Source organism: Sitophilus oryzae, unplaced genomic scaffold, assembly GCF_002938485.1.
Source record: "Sitophilus oryzae breed Bouriz unplaced genomic scaffold, Soryzae_2.0 scaffold_1620_pilon_pilon, whole genome shotgun sequence".
Lineage (NCBI taxonomy): Eukaryota > Metazoa > Arthropoda > Insecta > Coleoptera > Curculionidae > Sitophilus > Sitophilus oryzae.
The window spans coordinates 1,917,043-1,942,094 of record NW_022146304.1 but is presented as its reverse complement, the minus strand read 5'-3'; the positions used below and the strand labels follow the sequence as shown (position 1 = coordinate 1,942,094).

Here is a 25,052-nt window from a genome sequence, read left to right as displayed (position 1 = left end):
TCTCATAACAGATACTTAAAAAACAACTTACGGCCTGAAATACAGCTTTACATAAACCAAAATATAATCAAACCATATGCTGATCCAAACCAGTAATTAAATATTAATCAAAACCTTCAAAACAAATAAAAAAACAGGAATAACTGAAATAAAATTTAGTTAGTTATGGCGATGCAAAATGGCGGATACACTTACGGTGATATATTCCAAGAAAAACCCAACAAAATACGAACTATACTCTGAACTGCATATTTTAAAAAGGTCTTCAAATCTCCAGATCGGATACCCATGCAATTACAGACAAAAAGCGGATTCAGAGTGCTTTTTACTGAAAGAATCGTATGGACGCTGAACAACGCGTCTCTAACAGATCCGATCTCTCAGCAAAAGGAAAAAAGGCCTACTTCTTGTTTTTTACCTTGTAAAAACGGAAATAGAAGATAGAATGACAAGCGACATCACCATGAGAAAAGACCGAGAAAAGTGAACTGTAATATAATATATGTATGAAGTTTGGCAAGTTCAACATGTAGCGAATAGATAGCGTTAGAAAAAATCATAAAAAAACTAAATATTTAAATTTAATTTTTTAGAAAAGAAATAAAAATGCTACAAATCAAATTGATATTCTTCGTTTACCATGGGTGAGTGATTTTGAATTTTTGTCAGTCTTGTTTGACTTGCTTGAGGATATTTATCTTTGAGCTCTAAACGTATTTGGTACAATATTCGAGCAGCTAACAACGGAGGAGATGCACAACCACCGTATTAAGTTCATAACAGTGAAAATTACCGTATATTCATAACGTTCAATTTGTGCGGATGGATCGTAAGGATTTTTTGGAACAGTTATTTGAAATCTACGTTGATTAGGGTGGATCAACACTTATCGATACGCATTAGTGTATCCCTATGTGATTAATCAGTATTAATCACATAGGGATACATTCTAAAATTCAAAAGAATAGATAATAAATCTAGTTGGTAGTAAATAGTGGAACCTACATGTAGCTCGTCATTTATTGAAACTCCGTTGTCATTTTGTGCCGAGGCATCAAAAAATATTCCGAGGCGACTTGTTCAAATTCAATTTTTTTTTATTAGACCCAAGTAGATTTACAGATTAATACATATTATTATTAATAAATGTGTGTCTAAAGCTAACCTGGTGTCTTTGACAACTGCATGATGTGGTGTATAAAAATGTTCATTTGGATCAACGAGATCCATAGATAAATCTGTGATTTATATCATATGACCAAGATTTTTATATTTGTTATGAAATGCAACATATTTCTTTTTTAACCCGTTATCCTTAAGAATGCATTTTCCTTACAAAAACCAACAAAAAAAACATAAATGTCATTGCCCCAAAAAGCTCTAGTCGATTCATATCTTCCTAAAAGGAAGTTTAAAAAGAAAACGACCTTTTGATGAAAGGACTAAAACTTTAAATATGAGTTTTCTAATGTTAACTTGTTTTAGTTTGAATTAGAAAAAGGATCAAGAATCAGTGTACAAGTTGGAAGGAAACCAGTGGATGTTAAATAGTAAAGCCCGCCATTCACTACGTGTAATGTACACTTGCGCATATATTACACGAACCCTACGAGTAAGTTAATTTTTTCTTGAATGTGGTGAGCCCTAGACAAACAGCGTTATGGCTGCCGTATTGTCTAACAGGCAAAATTTGCTTTGATGGTTAATGGAGTTCTGCTAATAGAAGAAGAAGAAAAAAACGGATTTGGGTGAAACCATTACTGAATTTTCAACAGCAACTGCTTGCCTTTCCTACGTTGCCAAAGAAAATTCCACAGGGTTCATTCTTCTGTCTTTGTGCAAAATTTTCATGTGCTTATTTTATCATAAAGCGAAGCGAGACTTCTCTCTGCTGCATAACATTGGCGAAGTTAGCTCTCTGATTTTGGGGGGGCTTAAGCCCCGGCATCTTTTGATCATAACATTAGGTAAGATTAGGATGAAAACACAGTATTTAATACTAAATGCTTTAGTGGCAATATCGAATAAACATGGACTAAACAGAACTAAGTATAACTGATATATACATTTTAATAATAAACATACAGATATTAAATATGACTAAAAAATAAAATAAGAAACACCCAGACCTTCGCATTAAAGTAGTTGTAATTTTCTGTTTCCGGATTTTGAGAATCCATCAATTATCTCCTGATGTTCAATATTTTTCGCCATATCACTATTGATGTTTAGTATTGAAAGTTTACTAAACCTATCTTGGCTCATTCGACTCCTTAACCATGTTTTTATGCGACGCATGGTTGAAAAGACCTCTCACAAGTAGTTGATCCAATTGGAAGAATCAATGCTACTTGTAGCAGTCCGAATGTATGTGGAAATGTATTTTTTGTGACAATGGATTTGAGGTTTGACAACTTATCACCGATCTTGTTATCAGGGCAATTTTTTATAACAAGCATCTCCGCTTTAAGAGACTCCGTATCAATGTTAAATAGTTTTTTGTAGTGTTCTATGAAGAACAGGCTTCCTATTGGATCCATTTCCAAAAATTTATTGACTGAAATAGCTAGACGTTGACTCTCTTCGGAAAAACGGATTTTCAAGTGATTTGTTACACTGTCAAGTATACGGTAATGAGCATTTCTAAGCTAAAAATTCTTTTTGTCATACGCTCCCAAAAACAGCTATTTTACGGACTCATTTCAGTCCGTAAAATGTTTCTTTTTCGGCCTAGGCCGTAAAGGTCGTCATGGCAACCTTTATGGACTAAAATGTCTAAATTCGTTATTTGGTTGTTTTATTTTGTCATTCGAAATTTGTCACAAAATCACATAAAATTATACATATATTTATAATTAAATTATTAAATACTAACAATATCAAAAGCTAAGTTATTTGTTTAAAGGAACCTCTTTGGTTTAAAGTAAGTACCTAGGTACCTATTTAAAAGAGGCTTTTAAATTAAAATATTCTTAAATTACAGTCACAAACATTCAAACCATCGTCAATTTGGTCGAAATATTCCATGCTGAGAGCAGTGTTAAGTGTTAAAGAAGATATTTATATTGACAAATTTCCAAAACTTATTGCTTTTTTGAAGAGGAATTCGGTTGGTTACGAGCCTAAAAAGTCTAAGGTTTTGTCCATAAAAGAGATCGGTGATTTTTTGGCCACGGCTAGTGATGAAACTTATTTACTTACTAAGGTAAGTTTGCGATAATGATTTTTAAAATATATAGATGGTTTCTTATTCCATTGTATTTGATTTTTAAATTATTAAATACTAACAATATCAAAAGCTAAGTTATTTGGAAAAATAAAAATGAAATGAACAATTTTGTGCATTTTGAAAACTTGCATCTGCAATCGAAACGACTCCTCCATTGGCAGGTAAATTTACTTTCTGATGAGGTGGAGTAAATGCGAACGATGATGTACTTGGTAATACATCCGTGGAAGTGGTCGCGATTTTCTTTTCCCCCATTAGCAGTTTGCAAACTTTCTTCTTTTTCTCAATAGATTCTTCTATGTAACCTTCGGCCACTGTGGACGACCTAAATAATTATTGTTGTTTAGAACAAGATCGGAAAATATTAAAATTTTTACCTCCAACCTCCTAGGCGTTTCAGCGATGTAAAATCCACATCTGCATCTGCAGCAAGAGTAGCAGAACTACGTCGGAAACAATGACCTGTATATTCGTTTGGGTTCGACAACTTTAAAAATGCTGCTACAATCGATGGCATCTTCCCAAATGAATGAATGCCGACTCGTTGCACGGTGCATTTTCCTTTACGATAAGAGATGAAGACATAATCATGTGGTACATTTTTTGGCCTAAGACAAGCATATTTTCTATACAACTCAACTGGATTGACAACGTTCCCTTCGTTCACCACCGGAAACACTCTTTTGATATTAGTTTTTGTATCCGCAAGGGTAACTAAAAGGCAGCTGTTGTCTTTTTCTATGATGTCTTGCACTCGTAGAGAGTACAATTCTTCTCTTCTACATGCTCACAAAGGCCAATGACAAGAGCTACCTAAAAATCAAATACAATGGAATAAGAAACCATCTATATATTTTAAAATCATTATCGCAAACTTACCTTAGTAAGTAAATAAGTTTCATCACTAGCCGTGGCCAAAAATCACCGATCTCTTTTATGGACAAAACCTTAGACTTTTAGGCTCGTAACCAACCGAATTCCTCTTCAAAAAAGCAATAAGTTTTGGAAATTTGTCAATATAAATATCTTCTTTAACACTTAACACTGCTCTCAGCATGGAATATTTCGACCAAATTGACGATGGTTTGAATGTTTGTGACTGTAATTTAAGAATATTTTAATTTAAAAGCCTCTTTTAAATAGGTACCTAGGTACTTACTTTTCGTGGAAATAATTTAGCAATACATCTTCATTTACAACGAATACGCCATTTTTGTCTTTCCATTCATTAAAAACATCATATTCTTTCTGGTAAATGGCACGAGACTTCACAGGAAGTAAATCCAACACGATTTCTTTGGCCTTATTAGCAATATGTTCGGGATTTTGGAACATTTTAAAATTGTTGATGAATTTGTGTGATTTTTGTGACAAATTTCGAATGACATGTCAAAATGCGATGAAATAAACAAACTCGTTACTAAGATATGAATTTATAAGCCAACTTTTCAAACATTATAATTTCAAATATGGAAAATTTGCAAATATGCGTTCTAAAAAACTGTAAAAAGCGTATGACAAAAAATAGTGTATGTAACACGTACCTAAATTATGTTTTTTAGGACTCATCTACTATTTCGGACTCGGCTAACGCCTCGTCCGCAAACAGTAATGATTCGTCCTAAAAAACATCATTTTAGGTACTAGTTACATAAATAGCTATTATTTCATTCAAAGATGTTTCAGAACTAGTACAAGCATCTTCATTTTCATCCCGTCCTATAGTCGACATTACTGCAAAATCAGTCAAATTAGGTGGCATTGTCCTTTTTCTCTTGGAAGTTCTTCCAATATCTAAAATAACATCACTTTCTTGTGCTATTTTTTTAATCTCTTGCCATAAAGTATTAAATGATGCCTCATTCCTTTTCTCTTCCAAGCATTTTATAGTTCCATTTATGATGTCTGTGGATGCCCCTAATGTACTCTCCTTTCCTTGTAGTTGTTTGCTCAAAACATTTACAGTTAACAAAATGTCAGTCAGCAGAACTAAATTAACTAGAAACTTTTTTTGTAGTCAAGCTTGTTAAAAGACCCATCGCCTCAACAACGTTTCTATTGGAATTTTCCTCAATTTCATATTTAAGAGCCACAATAATTGAGGAATAATTATTTTTAACGCCTTGGCAATTATTGCTCCTACAACTCCATCTAGTGTCTGAAATCCTACTGAGTTCCAGTGTCTTGGTTCCTAATGCCTTCTGTGTCTCAATGAAGGTTTTATGGTTTGACGGCTGGGAAAAGTGCACAAATAAAGATTCCAAGATATTGAAAAACTCTTTAACTCCCTGTATGTCATTGCATGAGTCAACAACAGCTAAGTTAAGTCTGTGGGCCATACAGTGAATGTAAATCGCTTCAGGATGTATTTCCCTTATCTTTGCTTGTAAGCCACCGTTTCTTCCCGACATCACGCTTGCACCATCATAGGCTTGTGCAATTATTGGAAAGTTTCTTAGGCCCAATTTATCTATGAAATTTATTATCAAAGTGCACAAGCTTGACGCATCACGTTGTTGAGAACATTCTACGAACCCCAAAAATCGTTCTTCTATCTCCAATTTTTTTGTGTAACGCACACAGAATGACAACTGTTGCTCTTTGAAGCACCTTGCTTCATCAACCATTATTGCAGAGGCTCCACATTCTTTGATTTCGCCGATTATTTTGGATTGTATAATATTTCCAGCATTATTAATAATATCATTTTGTATACCTGAACTACTGAGATTGAAATATTTGTTGTAAGATTCATTGCCCTTGTTTGAGGAGTCATCAGATTCGTCGTGACCTCTAAATGGCATTCCCTGCCGTGACAATGTCAAAATAATATCAGATATTATTTTCAGGTAATGTCTCGTGACGATGGGTTGGCTGATCGGGTTGACCTTGATAGGTAATACTGGAACTACTAGAGGATGATAGTGGATCCGTCCTGGAGAACGGTTCTGTAATACAAAATAAAATACACTTTAATTCATTTAAAAAAAATGTAAAAAAAAACATTTTTCTCCAACCCCCCGGATATGTCGCTATATTTGAACACTAATCTGTAAAAAATTAGGCGATTTTAGAACAATGCCCTGTCACTACGACAACCGTACCGGAAAAGTAAACACTTTGCGGTACGCGTACCAAAAAGACTATGTTCCATTATCAACTGCCCGTACTGGATTCCGCACAACTGATTTTACTCTCACAATACCATCGGTTCCAATTTTAACAGCTTACATTCATTATTAATTAAACTTCCTGGAATATTTTGCATTGCAATGTTTCGATATTAATTCTTTAGCTCAGCGCGCCGTTCAGCAATTTCAGGAAGTACTTACTACTCACAGATGCTAATGGAACATAGTTAAAGATTAGTGACAGTAGGGCGATGTCAATACGTTAACAATAAACGTCAGAATTAATTGCATCCAATTCAACAAATTAAATACGTTTAATTTCATATCAAAAGGAAGGGTTGGAGAAAAAATATTATGTTCTATTCGTACAAAATATACTGTTCGTGATTCATAAGATTACCGGACTCCGCTGCGCCTCGTCCGGTAAACTTTCTTACTCGTCCCGAAAAGACGTATTTTTTGTACTAATACTACTAAAAAAAACAATTTTGTATGTGGAAGAAAGAAAGAAAAAGGAAAAAGTATTTATTATTAGAAATCCCTATACTATACAAAGCTATGTACTATGGGTGAAATAGTTTTTTGAGATAAAAATCGCATCCGTAAGTCACAAACGATAAACAGTACGCCATTTTCGTAACATCGTGATGATCGTCATCATGTGTGAAAACCTAAATTAAGACAATGAATGCCCAAAACTCTTTATCTACCTCCACATCATATACGATGTGCAATATTAAGCTGTCTTAACTTGAATGGACCACCCCGTGTATTAGTTATTCCCACTTCTTACCTTCGAGCACTTTGTTCCCTGTTTCCACATTTTGGACAGTTGTTGTCGTTATTGGTGATTTTCGTTTAAAAAATGATCTGATGTCTGCAGTCGTTTTCTTCATTTTTTCAACTTCAACAATTACTCAAAGACTAGAAATGAGAGAAATAGAAATAATACTTACATTTGATATTCTTTTTATTAACAGAGCGACTAAAAATATGACCAAGCGTTAAAAACTTTTAAAAATATTACTAAAACAGTTACTATCGCATGGTAACGCAAGGAAACAAGGAAAGCAATGACATGATTGTAAATCAAATTAGGAACACACGTACCTTACACAAAACGTTGCTGGATAATTTCTTTCAAAACACTACACAAACTAGCACTATAGTCTTATTCAATATTCAACACAAAACTATCTTTGAATATATGAATATTATTTAAACTATTTATTTAAAACACACTATCTACAATTTACTGCACTATAGTAAATTAAAATCACTGGCTCGACTGCTCGATACTGAAAACTGAATTGACATCAACAACGGACGGTCGCTCCGCTTATATATGATTGCGTCTATCTCTCTCTCGTTCTAGTGTATACGAGAGAACCGTCGAATGTTATGTTCCGGAATATTATCGAAGTTGCCAATGCGAAGTTCCCAGAAATCCGTCGATCAGTGTTCGATGCGACGTTGCCAACGACTCGCTGATTTCGGTATCTTATAGGATCGTCACAATATATTGTTTTCGCAGAATTATTTCTAGGTTAAACTTTAAACTATCGAGTGACATATTAACACTGACAGACCAGGGACCGACTGTAATCGAGCTTGTATTGCATAGAGCGTCAAACATTTTGGGAGGGCTAATTCTACATTTGGGGGGGCTAAGCCCCCCAAAGCCCCCCCATAACTTCGCCACTGCTGCATAATCATACGGATTCTCTTCGGGGCCTCAAAGAAAATTCAGTATTACTTAGTCCTTCTGGAAAAAAGGTAAAGTAAAAGGTTACCTGTAAATCTGCCCTTACTCACTTATTCTCAAACCTTTAGAAATAGTTGATCAGAAGCGTTATAACAAGGCGAATTTGAAAGCGTCACTGTTACTATTACATCCTACTGTCAGTATGTCATAGAAAACGGTTGTTACCTTTTAGTTTCTGTATTACTCGAATCTCGATTGTCTTTCAGTTGCTTCGAGACCGAACAGAATGTTTACCTAAAAGCGATACAGAATCGTAATGCGTGCTACCGAACGATTGTCAAATGTAAAATGTAATGTAATCAAACAAGCATTTTGTGGTCAGATATAACTCTGACACAATTTATATTGACATCTGGTATTGTACATTTTGTATCTATACTTACTACATTATAATTGCCTATTTTCTCGCATATATTGTCCTATTTAAATTTTATATCCTTATTTAATAACGTAGTTGGTTTTTGATATTTTCGCAAAGTCTTTTATACATTTTCTGTAATATCCGACCAGTCCTAAGAAAGATTTTACATCTTTTGGATTTTAAGGTCGAGGAAAGAACTTTGGCTTTTTCAAGAAATATTACTTTGTTCTTGATTTACGTTTTCAAGTTCAGGCTATAGAGACATAAATAATGTAGATTTGCAGGATAACGATGTATGTTCCTCTTGCTATCAGAGATGAACTGTTCCTTCCTAAGTGCCGGGGTGGACTTGACAACGAATTTTCTCCACAACACAAATACTGCTAGATGTCGTCTTGCTACCAATTCCACTGTTTCGGAAAACCGCTTACTTTTGTAATTCTGTTGTTTCCGCCGGATCTCACTTCTGATACCAATTTTTGTAATGAATTTTTCGATGAAGAAAACTCTTGAGGAATACATACATTATTTTTTGATTATTAAAATTTTTAAAATTTCTTGAAACAAAATCTAAGTCTGTTACAGTTATTGGTTACATATTCGATATGCAAATTAAAGGATATTTTAAAATCCATTACTACTCATAAATCCCGCAACTGTTCAGCCCTTTTCAGAATATAATTTTTAATATGGTACTCCTAGAGAAAAACTGGTTTGTTTCCAGTGAAGGATTTTACATCTTTTCCATTTTTATTTATTTGCATTGATTGTACCTAAGCAATCGATCGGCTGTGATTTACGTGATAGATAGGATAGATGATAGATTAGGATAGGAATATCGTTCATCTGATGATAAATCTAATAGAACCGACCTTTTTAGAGAGGCCATGGCGAAAAGCGAATTCTCAAGGCGGATATTCTCACGAAACTGTGGATAACACTCTTGAATAAGAAGGTTTTTTAAATATGTATTATTATAATTATTAATAATTATAGTAACAATAATATTATAATTATGAATTTTGTGTTAGTAAATACAAATATAATTAAATAGCAATTATGGACCTAAAGGAAAATTTTGGTGTTTACTTATCTAACTAATGCTACATTAACTTACGATAAAATACATTATTTGAAATAACAAACAATAAAATATACAGTGTGATTCCATTAAATATCATATGCACTTTCCCCTGCGAAGAAAATTAAAAGGGAAATTATATTTGTTTATCTTTTAATTGTGTAACCCTTTGACTTCTCCTTAAAGGCTTTCTTCAATATTTCAATCACTTTTTATAGAATCGTGAAAAATATTTTGTAGACTAAGAGCAGGTGTAATAGAAGTATGTATGCGAAATTTGAATACCTTCTATAGTTAAAATTAATTTAGAACCAAACTAAACCAACCCTAACGTTCTGATAGGATTTGAGGCATTATAATTGATACCTTTTAGAATTATAGTATTTCCTTCATATTATTCTAAAGTATTTTCTTTTAATTGGGATAATTTGACTAAGCAATTGTCAGCACCACTATCTATAAGAAAATTAGAAGGGTTATATATTTATAAGTTCCGAAATGTCGATTTGGACATAAGTCATTACTGCAAAGTTGATGGTTGAAATTCGGTCTGGGCTGTTCGAAGTGACCGTATTCCGAGAGCCCTCTTCGTTTAAAGATACATTTTGAAATTCGGTCGAGGTATTGAGACTTTCGACTCAATGGGAATTCGAAAAGCCTCCAAGTCACCTCCATTGACCTCATGTAAGTCCTGGTAGTTTCCAATCTCGTTCCATTCCGCTACGCGACTTCCCCCATGTGCCTTAATGGCGACGCTAACAACTCCTTTGTGCACATACTTGAAGAGGTACTTCATGGAGGACAAAGAGCCTTACAAGAGGCGAAGCATCGTTTGTAAGGCACCATTTAACTGTTGTAAATATATGAATTTTGTACTAGCAAATACAAATATAATTAAATAGCAATTATGGACCTAAAGTTATAATAAAGGATAATTTTGGGGTTTACTTATCTAACAAATGCTACATTAACTTACAAAGACCCTTACACGTCAAAATAGATATGTCACCAGTACTTGAGGACGAAGCAACGTTTGTAAGGCACCATTTGACTGTTGTAAATTTATTTACATGAATTTTGTACTAGCAAATACAAATATAATTAAATAGCAATTATGGACCTAAAGTTATAATAAATGAAAATTTTTGGGGTTAGGAATTATTATATACTTAAACTTACGATAAAATACATTTGAAATTAGAAAAATAAAATATACAGTGTGATTACTTTAAATATCATATACACTTTCACCTGCGAAGAAAATTAAAAAGGAAATAATATTTTTTTATCTTTTAATTGTGTTTTTTGATTAATTAATGATTATTAATTAATACTAATTGACTTCTTCTTAAGGGCGTTTCTTCAATATTTCAATCACTTTTTATAGAATCGTGAGAAATATTTCCTAATCTAAAAGCAGGTGTAATAGAAGTATGTATGATGCGAAATTAGAATACCTTCTATAGTTAAATTTAATTTAGAACCAACCCTAACGTTCTAATTTGATGCATTGTGATTGATTTTTTTAGTATTATGGAATTTCCTTCATATTATATTAAAGTATTTCCTTTTAATTGAGATAATTTAACTAAGCAAATGTCAACACCACTATCTATAAGAAAATTAGAAGGGTTATATTTATAAGTTTCGAAATGTCGATTTGGACAAAAGTCATTACTGCAAAGTTGATGGTTGAAATTTGATCTGGACTGTTTGGGCGGTTCTCGAAGTGGCCGTATTCCGAGAGCCCTCTTCGTTTAAAGATACATTTTGAAATTCGGTCGAGGTAGACGACCAAAGTCTGATCCAGTTCATCTAAATCTGGATAGAAGATAATATCTTGTTCCAGAGACAAAATGAACATGACCGAATGAGACTTTCGACTCAATGGGAATTCGAAAAGCCTCCAAGTCGCCTCCATTGAACTCATGTATCTGCAGTCCTGGTAGTTTTTTAGAATCTCGTTCCATTCCGCTACGCGACTTCCCCCATGCGCCTTAATGGCGATGCTGACAACTCTTTGTACACATATTTGAAAAGGTACTTCATGGAGGATAAAGACCCTTACACGTCAAAATAGATATGTCACCAGTACTTGAGGGCGAAGCATCATTTGTAAGGCACCATTTAACTGTAGTAAATATATGAATTTTGTACTAGCAAATACAAATATAATTAAATAGCAATTATGGACCGAAAGTTATAATAAAGGATAATTTTGGGGTTTACTTATCTAACAAATGCTACATTAACTTACGATAAAATACATTTGAAATTAGAAAAATAAAATATACAGTGTGATTACATTAAATATCATATACACTTTCCCCTGCGAAGAAAATTAAAAAGGAAATAATATTTGTTTATATTTTAATTGTGTAACCCTTTGACTTCTCCTTAAGGGCGTTTCTTCAATAGTTCAACCAATTTTTATAGAATCGTGAGAAATATTTTCTAAGCTAAGAACAGGGTGTAATAGAAGTATGTATGATGTGAAATTAGAATACCTTCTTTAGTTAACTTAATTTATAACCAAACCAAACCTAACGTTCTGGTAGTATTTGATGAATTGTGATTGATACCTTTTAGAATTATAGAATTTCCTACATATTATATTAAAGTATTTCCTTTTAATTGAGATAATTTAACTATGCAAATGTCAGTACCACTATCTATAAGAAAATTAAAAGGGTTATATATATTTATAAGTTCAGAAATGCCGATTTGGACATAAGTCATTACTGCGCAGTTGATGGTTGAAATTCTGGACTGTTTGGGCGGTTCTCGAAGTGGCCGTATTCCGAACTTGGTCGAGGTAGACTACCAAAGTCTGATCCAGTTCATCCAAATCTGGATCGAAGATAATATATTGTACCAGAGACAAAATGAACATGACCGAATGAGATTTTTTACTCAATGGGAATTCAAAAAGCTCCCAAGTCGCCTCCATTGAACTCATGTATCTGCAGTCCTGGTAGTTTCGAATGTCGTTCCACTCCGCTACGCAACTTCCGCCATGCGCCTTAACCCCTTGAGCCCGGTGATGCATCACTTGCATCATTTTTGTATATACTAGCTCGCGTTATAATCCGGTGATGCATCATGTGCATCCTTTTCATTTGACTGCAATAACATTTATGCGGCTACGGTATTTGACCGGATACATGCATATACTTCAATTTTTCTGTGCCATATAGTAGAAAATTTATTTTACAACAGATATTTGATGGAGATTTCCTTGCTTTGCAAAAAAAACGAAACACAAACAGGATATTATTTATTAGAGATAATAAAAACGGTAAAAACTGTACTGGCCTACAACTTTACAAAAACACATTACATTATTTATAAAATGTTCAAAGGTTATTATGATAGTACGTAAAGTGTTCTAAAGAACACAAAGGTGTGCGATTTATACATCCAATACAACACTTATACATAAAAAAATAGTTCTTCTCGATGTTGTAGCATACCCAGCATCGTCGTCTCGTGTTCTGTTCGCTACGAAATAATTCATGTACTGCCGAGCTTGATGTTGATGGTTCACTAGGTTTCCGCCTTTTTGCGTTTTCGTACTGATCACGCATTGCTGTATACTCTGGAAGATGTCAAGCGCTATCGAATGATGCGGCCGGCCGGATGACGGGGGCGCTCGTCGATTACGCGTCCCGGTGCCAAGGGTTAATGGCGACGCTAACAACTCCTTTGTGCATATACTTGAAGAGGTACTTCATGGAGGTTAAAGACCCTTACACGTCAAAATAGCCACCAGTACTTGAATTTTGTACTAGCAAATATAAATATAATTAAATAGCAATTATGGACCTAAAGTTATAACAAAGGAAAATTTTGAGGTTTACTTATCTAACAAATGCTACATTAACTAACGATAAAATACATTTGAAATAAGAAAAATAAAATCAGTGTGATTACATTAAATATCATATACACTTTTCCCTACGAAGAAAATTAAAGAGAAATAATATTTGTTTATATTTTAATTGTGTAACCCTTTGACTTCTCCTTAAGTACGTTTATTTATAAGTTCAGAAATGTAGATTTGGACATAAGTCATTACTGCGAAGTTGATTGTTGAAATTCGTCCTGGACTGTTTGGGCTGTTCGAAGTTACCGTATTCCGAGAGCCCTCTTCATTTAAAGATAGATTTTGAAATTCGATCGAGGTAGACTACCAAAGTCTGATCCAGTTCATCCAAATCTGGATCGAAGATAATATATTGTACCAGAGACAAAATGAACATGACCGAATGAGATTTTTGACTCAATGGGAATTCGAAAAGCTCCCAAGTCGCCTCCATTGAACTCATGTATCTGCAGTCCTGGTAGTTTCGAATCTCGTTCCATTCCGCTAAGCAACTTCCCCCATGCGCCTTAATGGCGACGCTAACAACTCCTTTGTGCACATATTTGAAGAGGTACTTCATGGAGGATAAAGACCCTTACACGTCAAAATAACCCCCAGTACTTGAGGGCGAAGCATCGTTTGTAAGGCATCATTTGACTGTTAATAATATTTGTTTATCTCTTAATTGTGTAACCCTTTGACTTCTCCTTAAGGACGTTTATTTATAAGTTCAGAAATGTGGATTTGGACATAAGTCATTACTGCGAAGTTGATGGTTGAAATTTGTCCTGGACTGTTTGGGCTGTTCGAAGTGACCGTATTCCGAGAGCCCTCTTCATTTAAAGATAGATTTTGAAATTCGGTCTAGGTAGACTACCAAAGTCTGATTCAGTTCATCCAAATCTGGATCGAAGTTAATATCTTGTTCCAGAGACAAAATGAACTGGTGGACACATAATCGAATGAGACCTTCGACCCAATGGGAATTCGAAAAGCCTCCAAGTCGCTGCCATTGAACTCATCTAATTGCAGTTCTGGTAGTTTTTCTAATCTCGTTCCATTCCGCTACGTGACTTCTCCCATGCGACTTAATGGCGACGCTATCAACTCCTTTATGCACGTATTTGAAGAGGTACTTCATGGAGGACAAAAACTCTTACACGTCATAATAGATATGTCACCAGTACTTGAGCGCGAAGCATCGTTTGTAAGGCACCATTTGATTGTTCTAAATACTTGAATTATGTACTAGCAAATACAATTAAAATTAAATAGCAATAATTATAGACCTAAAGTTATAATAATGGAAAATTTTAGGGTTTACTTATCTAACTAATACTACTAACTTACGATAAAATATATTTGAAGTAAGAAAAATAAAATATAGAGTGTGATTACATTAAATATACTACATATACACTTTCCCCTGCGAAAAAAATTAAAAAGGAAATAACATTTGTTTATTGTGTAACACTTTTAATTGTGTAACACTTTGACTTCTCCTTAAGGAAGTTTCTTAAATATTTCAATCACTTTTAATAGAATCGTGAGAAATATTTTCTAGGCTAAGAGCAGGGGGTGTAATAGAAGTATGTATGCGAAATGTGAATTCCTACTCTAGTTAAATTTAATTTAGAATACCCTAATGTTCTGGTAGGATTTGAGACATTGTGATTGATACCTTTTAGAATTATAGAATTTCCTTCATATTATATTAAAGTATTTCCTTTTAATTGAGATAATCTAACTATGCAAACGTCAGCACCACTATCTATAAGAAAATTAGAAGGATTATTTATAAGTTCAGAAATGTCGATTTGGACATAAGTCATTACTACGAAGTTGATGGTTGAAATTCGGTCTGGACTGTTTGGGCGGTTCTCGAAGTGGCCGTATTCCGAGAGCCCTCTTCGTTGAAAGATACATTTTGAAATTGAGCTAATGGATTTTGATTAGCGTTATGATTTGTATTCCCCTCCCTCTTATTTTATTATTATATTCTCTTTTATTTCATTGTGTCCTACATTCAGATGTCCGTTCTTTTTGCAATATTTACAAAATTTAAGTGTTCGAATTATCTTAATTTAATTCGTACGCATTTTAGCAGGGCTAAAGTTGAGAATAGCATTTAACAGCCGTACACCTACTTTATGTGCGAATTTTCTGTTTAAAGCTTGCCAGGCCAAGGATACCACCCAGGTCGAGGTAGACTATCAAAGTCGTCCTGATGATGGAGTGTAACTCCGAAACCGGCCGACGAATCGGTGGTCTTAGATTTAGAACGGAAAATTCGCACAGAAAGCAGGTGTACCGGCTGTTAAATGCTTTTCTCATCTTGATTTAAGTTGCTTGGGCCTTGATTATGTAATGAGTTTTTATTATTAGAATGATTTGATCGGTTTTCAAAATGTCTAACTTGATTTGCAAAATTTTTGTTCCTACAAGAGAAAGAAAAACCTGATATATTACAGAAGTCGGAATATCACTATAGAGTTATTTAGACTTTAGTATTTGAAAATTTTCTGTTTAGATTTTAGCTCCTGCTCTTCTTGTGGAGCTGTTGCAATAGCTTTTTCTAATGAGATTGGTCGCTGTGATTTGACTAAAATTTGAGTATCAGGTTTTAGACCTGTTATAAAAATACTAAGAGCTTGTTCTTTTAGGAGTTTTGTGCAAGCGTCCCTTGATTCTGTCGAAAGATCTTCATCTAGTGAATTAATTAATTTAATACAACAATTTTCAATTTTAGTCAGTAGGAAATTATATTTTTTGTTAAATTTTGCTTATATAAATTTAATTCTAATTGCCACTGTACCAATTGTTCGTTTTTCTGAATAGGCTTTGTTTCAATTATATTATAAATAGAACATTTATTAATTATGGTTTTACTAATTTACAAGCTTTGTCACAGTTGTCTATTAATTCGAAAAGTTTAGATTTTGTTCCATCAAATTTAGTTAAGATGATTATAGCTAATTCCAGCGAAATGTAGTTGACAGACATATTGCAATTATTTAAAGAACTTTAGCTTTTTGAAAAAATATTACTTACTTTGTTCTTGGTTTACGTTTTCAAGTTCAGGATATAGAGACATAAATAATGTATACTTGCAGGATAACGATGTATGTTTCTCTTGCCATTAGAGATGAACTATTCTTTCCTAAAGCCTTTGACGTCTTCGTGACGTGCTCTAGTTGTTGAAACCAATACAAGTGCCGGGGTGGACTTGACAACGAATTTTCTTCGCAACACATATACTGCTAGATGTCGTCTTGCTACCAATTCCACTGTTTCGGAAAACCGCTTACTTTTGTAATTCTGTTGCTTCCGCCGGATCCCACTTCTGACACCAATTTTTGTAATGGATTTTTCGATGAAGGAAGCTCTTGAGGAATACATACACTATGTTTTGATTATTAAACTTTTTTAAAATTTCTTGATGCAAATTAAAGGATATTTTAAAATTCATTACTACTCCTAAATCCCGCAACTGTTCAGCCATTTTCAGAATATAATTTTTAATATGGTACTCCTAGCGAAAAACTGTTTTGTTTCTAGTGAAGGCTATTATATTGCATTTTTATTTGCATTGATTGTGTCTAAGCAATCGATCGGCTGTGATTTAGGTGGATAGGAATATCGTTCATCTGATGATAAATCTAATAGAACCGACCTTTTTAAAGATACCATAGCGAAAAGCGAATTCTTAACACGGATATTCTCACGAAACTGTAAATAACACTCTTAAATAAGAAGGTTTTTCAAATATGTATTATTATAATTATTAATAATTATAGTAACAGTAATATTATAGTCATTTAACTTTTTAATAGCAGATAATATCTTTTAGCAGAAAATTGCTATATAAATATTATCATTATATCTATCTAAGAAAATATCGTTTGATACTTATTACTTGACTGCCCAATTGTATTCCTTAAAATTTTCTATCTTCCAAATTTTCATTCCTATCCTGATCATTATCCATCATGTTCTCCTAAAAATATTAAAAACTATTTAGTAAGTTTACTACAACTATTTTGTTTAATTGCCACCGGCGCGGCGCAGATTCCTCCATATTTGATATATTGTGTAAAATTTAAGTTATAAATTTGACGAGGTAAATTATGAAATGAGGTGGTTAATTTAACGAAAAATTGTTATACTATATATACCTTCCCAACTGGCAAGCTCTCCTGGGCTCGGCGACGGATAATTGATAATATAGATGCGTACGAGGCCGATCTCTGATATTGCTGGTGTGTTTCGTAATACCAAATTATATTATTGGCTTCAATTTGAAGCCCCACGTCAACAATATACTGATGGAAGAGTTCTCCTGCGTTGTGAGTGATCGAAAAATGGGCTCGACGCTTCATCCTGAATCGGTAGAACTCACTAAAAGTAATCGTCTTGCGAGGATTACTTAATTGCGGCATGCCAGGATTATATCCCCTGTACCCATAAGGAAACAGTGAAGGATAAACCATGGGATCCACTAAACAGCTGAGCAATTGTAGATAAATGTGTAATATAAGGTTAAAAGTACCTTAGAGCTTCTAAAGTCTTTACAACTGGGCTTAATGAATCCTAACATCTTAAATGCAGAGTTGAATTTGATCAATCCAAGTCCCTGATATCATCAACAACGTTAATATTTTTTTTATTTTTTAGACAATAATTAAATTGAACATCGCCTGCTTTTTGCAAACGATATTTTATAGGACTTTGCTACATTTAACTTTAAATTAAAAAATGTCTATACCTATGTGGCGGATTCATCTCTCCAAAAAATCCTCTATGGGTATTTTGCCACTGTAAGAAAATCTGCAAAATAAAATAGTTATTTTTTGTAAACACTTCTGCGTTAATACAAACGGAAACTACTTGTCAGAAGTACAGATATACAAATTTACCTAACGAACAAAAAATTATTTAACGTTTCGGAAAGTTTATCTCTTTCTGTCGTCGGAAGCAAAGAAATACAAGGAATAAAGGAAAAAACTATTTAAAATATTTAAATTCAACTATTCGAGAGCACTTTAGTTTTTTAAAACAGATACGTCTACAAAAACCGTTGACGTTCTGTTAAAATGGCACATATCAAGTTAAACTTCAAAATTAACAATTATTACCTGATAACCATTACTTAATAAGGTAAAACCAAAAAGCCCCAAGCTTTCTGTATGATTATTTTTAATTTTTACGTATGTTATGTTTATTTATGTTATGTTCTTTAAAATCAAAGAGGCGATTGCCATACATTACTCACATCTATAGATGCATGAGCAATACATTTATTTTTATTAGATTGTATAAAAAAACCTCTTTTATTTTTCTTTTAGAGGCTATCGCTTCTTTTGTTATAATTTTGGCGTTATTAAAATTTATCCTGTGCCCTGTGTCCCATGAATGCTGACAAATCTTAGATATATGAAAATCTCTCTTTCTTAAATAATCTTTATGTTGGTGTGGTGTTCACCATTCACATGGTATTTTGTATATTACATGTTTTGTTTGTTGTTCTGTATTCATTGGTTTAGTATGTGATAAAATGGATCTAAGTGTATTTTGTGTTTTGAAAGATGTTCGTATGTTATATTGTTTTCCTATCCTTCGTATTTTTTCGTATAACGCCTCATATGTATGATTTAGGGTTTGTATTTCGTTTAATGTTTTGTCAATAAAATATGGTGGATAGTCGTTTTTTATTAATGTAGTTTTTTTTAACTTTAAATTATTATCATTACAAAATTCACAAAATCTTACTACATCTTCTTGCAGTAGCTCACAATCATTAACAGATTCACTAACTATAGTTTGTAATCCAAATTAAAACGAATTTCGTTCCAATGTGAATTACAGGTAAAAGTGATAAAAAGATCCGGTTTAGACTGCGAGCCGAACCGGAATAAGAGGAAGGTAAAATAGCTATCTTCCCCACTCGAGAGTTCTCCTTCTGGGTCGGCAGCGGATTATAGTTAAATGGACGCGTACGAGGCCGATCTCTGATATTGTTGGTGTGTTTTGGAATTTCAAAGCCTATTGGCCTCGATTTTAGGCCCCGCATCAACAATATACTATTGGAAGAGTTTTTCTGCGTTGTGAATTATCGAAAAATGGTCTCGACACATTATCCTGAATAGGTAAAACTCACTGAAAGTAGTCGTCTTGCGAGGATTACTAGATCGCTGCATGCCAGGATTAAAGCCCCTGTCGCCGTAAGGAAACAGTAAAGGATAAACCATGGGATCCGCGAAACAGCTGGGAATTTCGAGTTCATTTTGATGCTGTACGCCATCGCGGCGAGGATAAATCTTCACATTAACCTCTCTAGGTACCATTACGATAAAAAAAGTAGTACAAGAAAATATGATTTAATCTGCTGGTCTATAATAAAATATTTTTAAAACTTGAAAAATTGCCCATTTTTAAAAGATAGGTAATTTTTTTATAGTTTTATTTCGCCATGTATACCTACCAATTATTACCAAATTCATATGGTAACGCCTGAAAAGTTAGGTGGCATAATTGTATTGTTTTCATAGTGACGATGATATCCACTTCTCGATATTCTTATAGACCAGGACTTCTATCTGGGACTACTAATTCTTGTACTATTTTTTTTATCGCAATGGTACCTCATCCACACAGACAGGTAAAGCGTTCTGTTGACTCACTTTATTAATATTGTCCCTAAACCCTATTACCAAGTTTTCTAACGGCTCATTTCGTTGTGATATTCTCGAAATTGCCTCTCCCATTGTTAGGTAAGCCCATATTAGCTCTGTACAAGAGTTTGAATAGCTTGTCGCCCTTCAATTACATTGTCAGTATTGTCGATTGTAGTTGATAATTAGATTCTGTTGAACTTGGTCGCCAGGGAGCAAACGTACATTTTCCTCCTCAGTTTCCGTTATCTCGTTCGTGTTCTCAATCTGAAATATTCTGAAACTGGTTCTATAAACTGAAACATCTAACAATATTACAAGATCCAAAATTATTCTACATTGGTGCAAAGGTAATACTCTTTAATGCAATTAAATCTGTAAATAATAATTATGATTATCTCGAGCTTCCAATTGGTTTACCGACATGTGCGGTAAATCGGGATTATGAATTGGTGGTCGTTCAGGGGGAGAGGGCGGCGATAGTGTGCATTGTGATTGTGGTCGTGTGGGCGGTGTGTTGATGACGATGCCACCGGGATTTGGTCGTTAGCGTGGCGGGGGTGGTGTATTATCGTGTGGTGATTGTTGTCGTGTTTTTTTCGGCCTTGTAGGTGGAGGTGTCGGTGTAGTGTGCCCCTGTGGAGGCTCGACTATATCGCCTTCGATTATATTATTGGTGTCGAGACCGTGGAAAAGTATCTCTTCATAGATTGCGTTAACGGCCTCGGTAATTTCTTGCGCCTCGCGTACGGCAGCTGTTTGAAACATTTCTCTAATTACCACATTTCGCGTTAACTTCGCCCCACCTTGGCGACGGATGTTAAAAGCGCCTTGTACCGTACTGTTATCGATATTGACACGCAGGGTTTCTGGAGCTCCGACTCGAGAAAAAGCCACATACAGTTGCCCGTGGGCAAAGCAGGACGTAGGCAAATGCAAACCAACCCGTTTCAATGTCTGGCCTTTGACTCTTATTTATGGTCATCGCGAAGGCCAGCCGAACGGGAAATTGCAATCCCTTTATGTCTCGAGGTAGTGCTGGCACCGTAGCACGTATTAATATGCGCGGCACCATCACCGTTGTACCGCGACGAACGCCAGTGATGACAGCCGTTACACAAACCGGTGCCCAGATCCAAATTGCGCACCAACATGACAACAGTTCCAACTTTCACTTTCAATTCGTGAGGCGGCAAATTGGATGTTTTTACTGAATGTAATAAATCTGCGGGCACGTGAAAATCGTCCCCGTCTTCACCTAGGTATTCGTCACACGAGTAGTAGTAGAACGTTTCTCCTGTCAATTTATTCAATAAAATTTCGTTAATATCATCAACGCAACGCCACCATTGGTAGGGCACAAAATCGAGTGATTACCTAATTCGAGACGTTCTTCTACCCTTGAGTGCTGAGGGCTTAGAGCATCACTGTCGTACACATAGTCTATTAGATTAGTCTATTAGATATTATTGACAATTATATTGCCGTTAACACGTTCGCTACCAGGGCTGTTCTTATGTTTCGTCCTGCTGGACCATATATAGATTATGACAAATTAGAAGAAATAAACCTTCTCTGATTGTAATATATCCAATATGAGAGGAAAATATGCAATTCCTGTAGGATTTTTTGATCCGGCTCATATATGTGACGCTGGTCTATAGCATGACTGAAATATCATAGACCATATGTCGCAAATATGAGACGTAATAAAACTAACAAATATAAGTAAATAAACTCTATTTCTTTCAAAACACGAACAAAATAATGTATTCTGATAACACAAGAACAAACAAAAACAAGAAACTCACAAAAAAAAACAAAAAAAAACTTCTAATGACATAAATACTAAAGATTATCTACTGGCTGCCTTCGTGATACTCCCGAAAACATGGATCTACACACAGCCCAATCATTTTTCCATCTTTGTCTTTACATTTAAAATAAAGTATTCTGATAACACAAGAACAAACAAAATCAAGAAACTCACAAAAAAAAACAAAAAAAAAACTTCTAATGACATAAATACTAAAGATCATCTACTGGCTGCCTTCGTGATACTCCCGAAAACATGGATCTACACACAGCCCAATCACTTTTCCATCTTTGTCTTTACATTTCTCGCAAAGAAAAAATGTCAGTGACCTTTTCTTTTTTGAGGAACAAATTCGGCATCTTCTTCGTTTTTCTGTTTTTTTGGGATAATGAGATGAATGTTTCACCTGACTTTTCCTTGATGGAAGTTGAACTTGAAGGTAGTCATGTATCAGCAGCTCCCTGAATTCAAGGTACGTAATTTTTTTTTTCTTAGCAACGTTGTGCAAATATGTACCATTCCATAAGCATATGTCTACAAAATGGAAAAATAGTTTTAGGTACCACCTAATAGTTTTTCTGGGTGTCGTATAATATGAGAGCATTTGGTCACTCCTGTCCACACCGGACATATGTTTGTTATAGTCAACCACAACACTCGGTTTCTCTTGTTCGGCCCCTCGTTTATTAGTAGTTTTTTCAGATCCAGGTCCATGCAACGTCGTTATCATGAGTACGTCGCGCTTGTCCTTCCACTTCAAGACCATCAAATTTTTCTTTTTTCGGAAAATGCTCTCTCCTTTGCGTAATTTGTAGTTAACTACTACTTTTGGGTTCCCCTTCCGGTTTTTTCTCAATGTTCCTACCACATGAGTTTTTTTTTCATAAAGAAATTCTGCAAGAGTTACACTGTTGTAATAATTGTCCAAGTACAATGTGTGACCTTTCCCAAAATATCGCTCAGCTAGTTTTGTTACTACAGCTTGTGCATGGCCAGTCTCATTGTTAACTGTGTCTTTCCCAGTATAAACCAGACATTCTAAAACAAAGCCGTCAGGGGTGCAAAGCTCATACAATTTTATTCCATATTTTGCACTCTTATTAGGAATATACTGACGAAATATCAATCGTCCACGCCAAAGTAGCAAAGCTTCATCTAGGGAAAGGTTTTTTCCAGGATATAAGACCTGTCGTATGTTTTCAAAAAGATGGTCTGCAACTTGTTCAATTTTATGTAAACGAGAAGTTTTTATATCATCTTTTTTGGTAAAACATAAACACCGTAAAATTTGTTCGAATCTATTTCTTGACATTGTATTTCCAAATATTGGGTGGGCATACAGTGGATTCCTACTCCAGTAGCACTTAACGTTGGGCATTTTTATGTTCCCCATTAGCATACATAATGCGAGAAAACGGCGGAATTCATCAGGAGTTATTGGTTTCCATTTATTCATTGTAGAATGCTTCGGTATTACATTGCCTATAACTGACAGTGCACGTAGATTGATCCATTCACAAATTTTTTCAAATAAGTTGTCATCAAACAATAGTTCAAATATATATCTGACAGTAGAGCTTTCTAAAATATTTACTTTCAACCCTTCGATTTCTAGAAAATCGAAAATCTCTGGTTCACCGTCAATTTCGACCCAGTCACTATCGATATCGTCTTGATTATTCGTTGGTTCATTATCAGGAACATTTTCATCAAGGTCGCTATGTGGTTCATCACTAAAATGTTCCGAGTCACTACTTGGACAATGTTCCACACTAGAACCCGATTCTGATGAAGGCTTGTAGCTACTTCCAGAATCTGAAAACATTTCTGGAATTTCATCAGGTTCCAGCATCTGAGAAAGATTTTCATTATTTTCTGAGTTCATAATTTTGTCGGCCTCTTCTTGAAGGTCTTTCTCGCTTAGAAATGTTCTTTTAGCCATCCCAGCTAAACACTGAAACAACATCAAAGGGAATATTATTACGCGTGTTACGAGTAAATATGTAGCAAACATACGAAATTGAGAGAAAAACAACGAGATTGACGAAAAACCTTTGAAATACAGCGTGCGCCTAAAATGGAAAATATTTTGTGACGTAACCTCACTTTTCCAGCACGTTTTATTTTCTTTGTGGTAATAATGATTTTTTTTTGTTTTCTAGTAGAATTATCATACAAAATACCATACCTAATAATATGTAAAACAAAAAACACTTACATGGACTAAAAACAAGAATAAAGCACAGCACAATTCGGATGTTATGTTGTACCGGTTGACACTCAGTTTCTACTAAACGGTGGAAGCAAAGCACAGACCATGCGACTCAGATATGCGCCACACTTTCCTATAGACCACATGCAAAGCACAAACCGCTATCTGCGAACGTTAATATTTTGTTCATCATTTAGTACAGTAGAAACCACGGCTCAAATGTGTGACGCTGGTCTATGAGAAAAATCCTTGTGGCGCATATATGAGCCACTTGGTAGCGAACGTGTTAATCATTACCAGATTGTTTGGAGCGTTCGGCGCCCGTACAGGCACCGCGGGCAATCGACCCTCGCCCATACTTAACAGCCAATCGGCGTAAGCTTAAGCGCGTTCCGATCCTCTATTAATTGCCCGCAAGTTAATTTTCAACGCTTGACAATGCACCTGTCGCCACAAAGGGGACGGCTCCACCGAATTGTTAAAAACGGATCCGCGTTCACCTCCTATGACTATGGGTAACGTTTGCCTGAAACCACCCCCGAATAGTACTCCTTTGCCTCCGAATGTACGACAAATTGGTCAAGTCGTCCGGCAAATCTTGCAAATACCTATCGATCGATTGCATGGCATGTTTCGATGTCATACTCACCTCGTCCCACACGAGAAATCGTGTGCGATTTGTCGTGCTCGACAGGCCAGCCAACGGTAGTCGTCCCCTCAATGTTCAAGGGCAAACGGAATGCACGGTGGCACGTTTTGCCGTCAATCATTAAGGAGGCGGCTATTACGGTCCAAACTACCGCGAGAACCGAAATCGGTACGGGACTGCTTTTAAACTTGGAAATGATGGCATTAAAGATGAAGGTCTTGCCGGTACCTCCCGGACCGTCTACGAACAGTAAGTTCTTGTCGACGATTTTG

General features: G+C 34.9%; 2 protein-coding genes across 3 annotated transcripts; both read right to left on the bottom strand.

The window, feature by feature from the left end:
* Positions 1-5,223: 5,223 nt before the first annotated feature.
* Positions 5,224-13,154, bottom strand: LOC115880187 (zinc finger MYM-type protein 1-like). The gene is made up of 2 exons (XM_030897324.1): positions 13,041-13,154; positions 5,224-6,177 (listed from the first exon to the last, which is right to left on the bottom strand). The coding sequence occupies exons 1-2, from the start codon at positions 13,152-13,154 to the stop codon at positions 5,224-5,226; spliced, it is 1,068 nt and encodes a 355-aa protein (XP_030753184.1).
* An 8,626-nt stretch (positions 13,155-21,780) lies between these two features.
* LOC115880246 (piggyBac transposable element-derived protein 4-like) lies at positions 21,781-24,428 on the bottom strand. 2 transcript variants are annotated; one of them, XM_030897418.1, is made up of 2 exons: positions 22,181-24,428; positions 21,781-22,000 (listed from the first exon to the last, which is right to left on the bottom strand). In XM_030897418.1, the coding sequence occupies exons 1-2, from the start codon at positions 23,931-23,933 to the stop codon at positions 21,963-21,965; spliced, it is 1,791 nt and encodes a 596-aa protein (XP_030753278.1). In that variant the 5' UTR covers positions 23,934-24,428; the 3' UTR covers positions 21,781-21,962. The 2 variants fall into 2 exon arrangements, with proteins under 2 accessions (XP_030753278.1, XP_030753279.1); XM_030897419.1 differs by having other exon boundaries at positions 21,781-23,873; positions 24,138-24,428.
* Between the last annotated feature and the right edge of the window lie 624 nt (positions 24,429-25,052).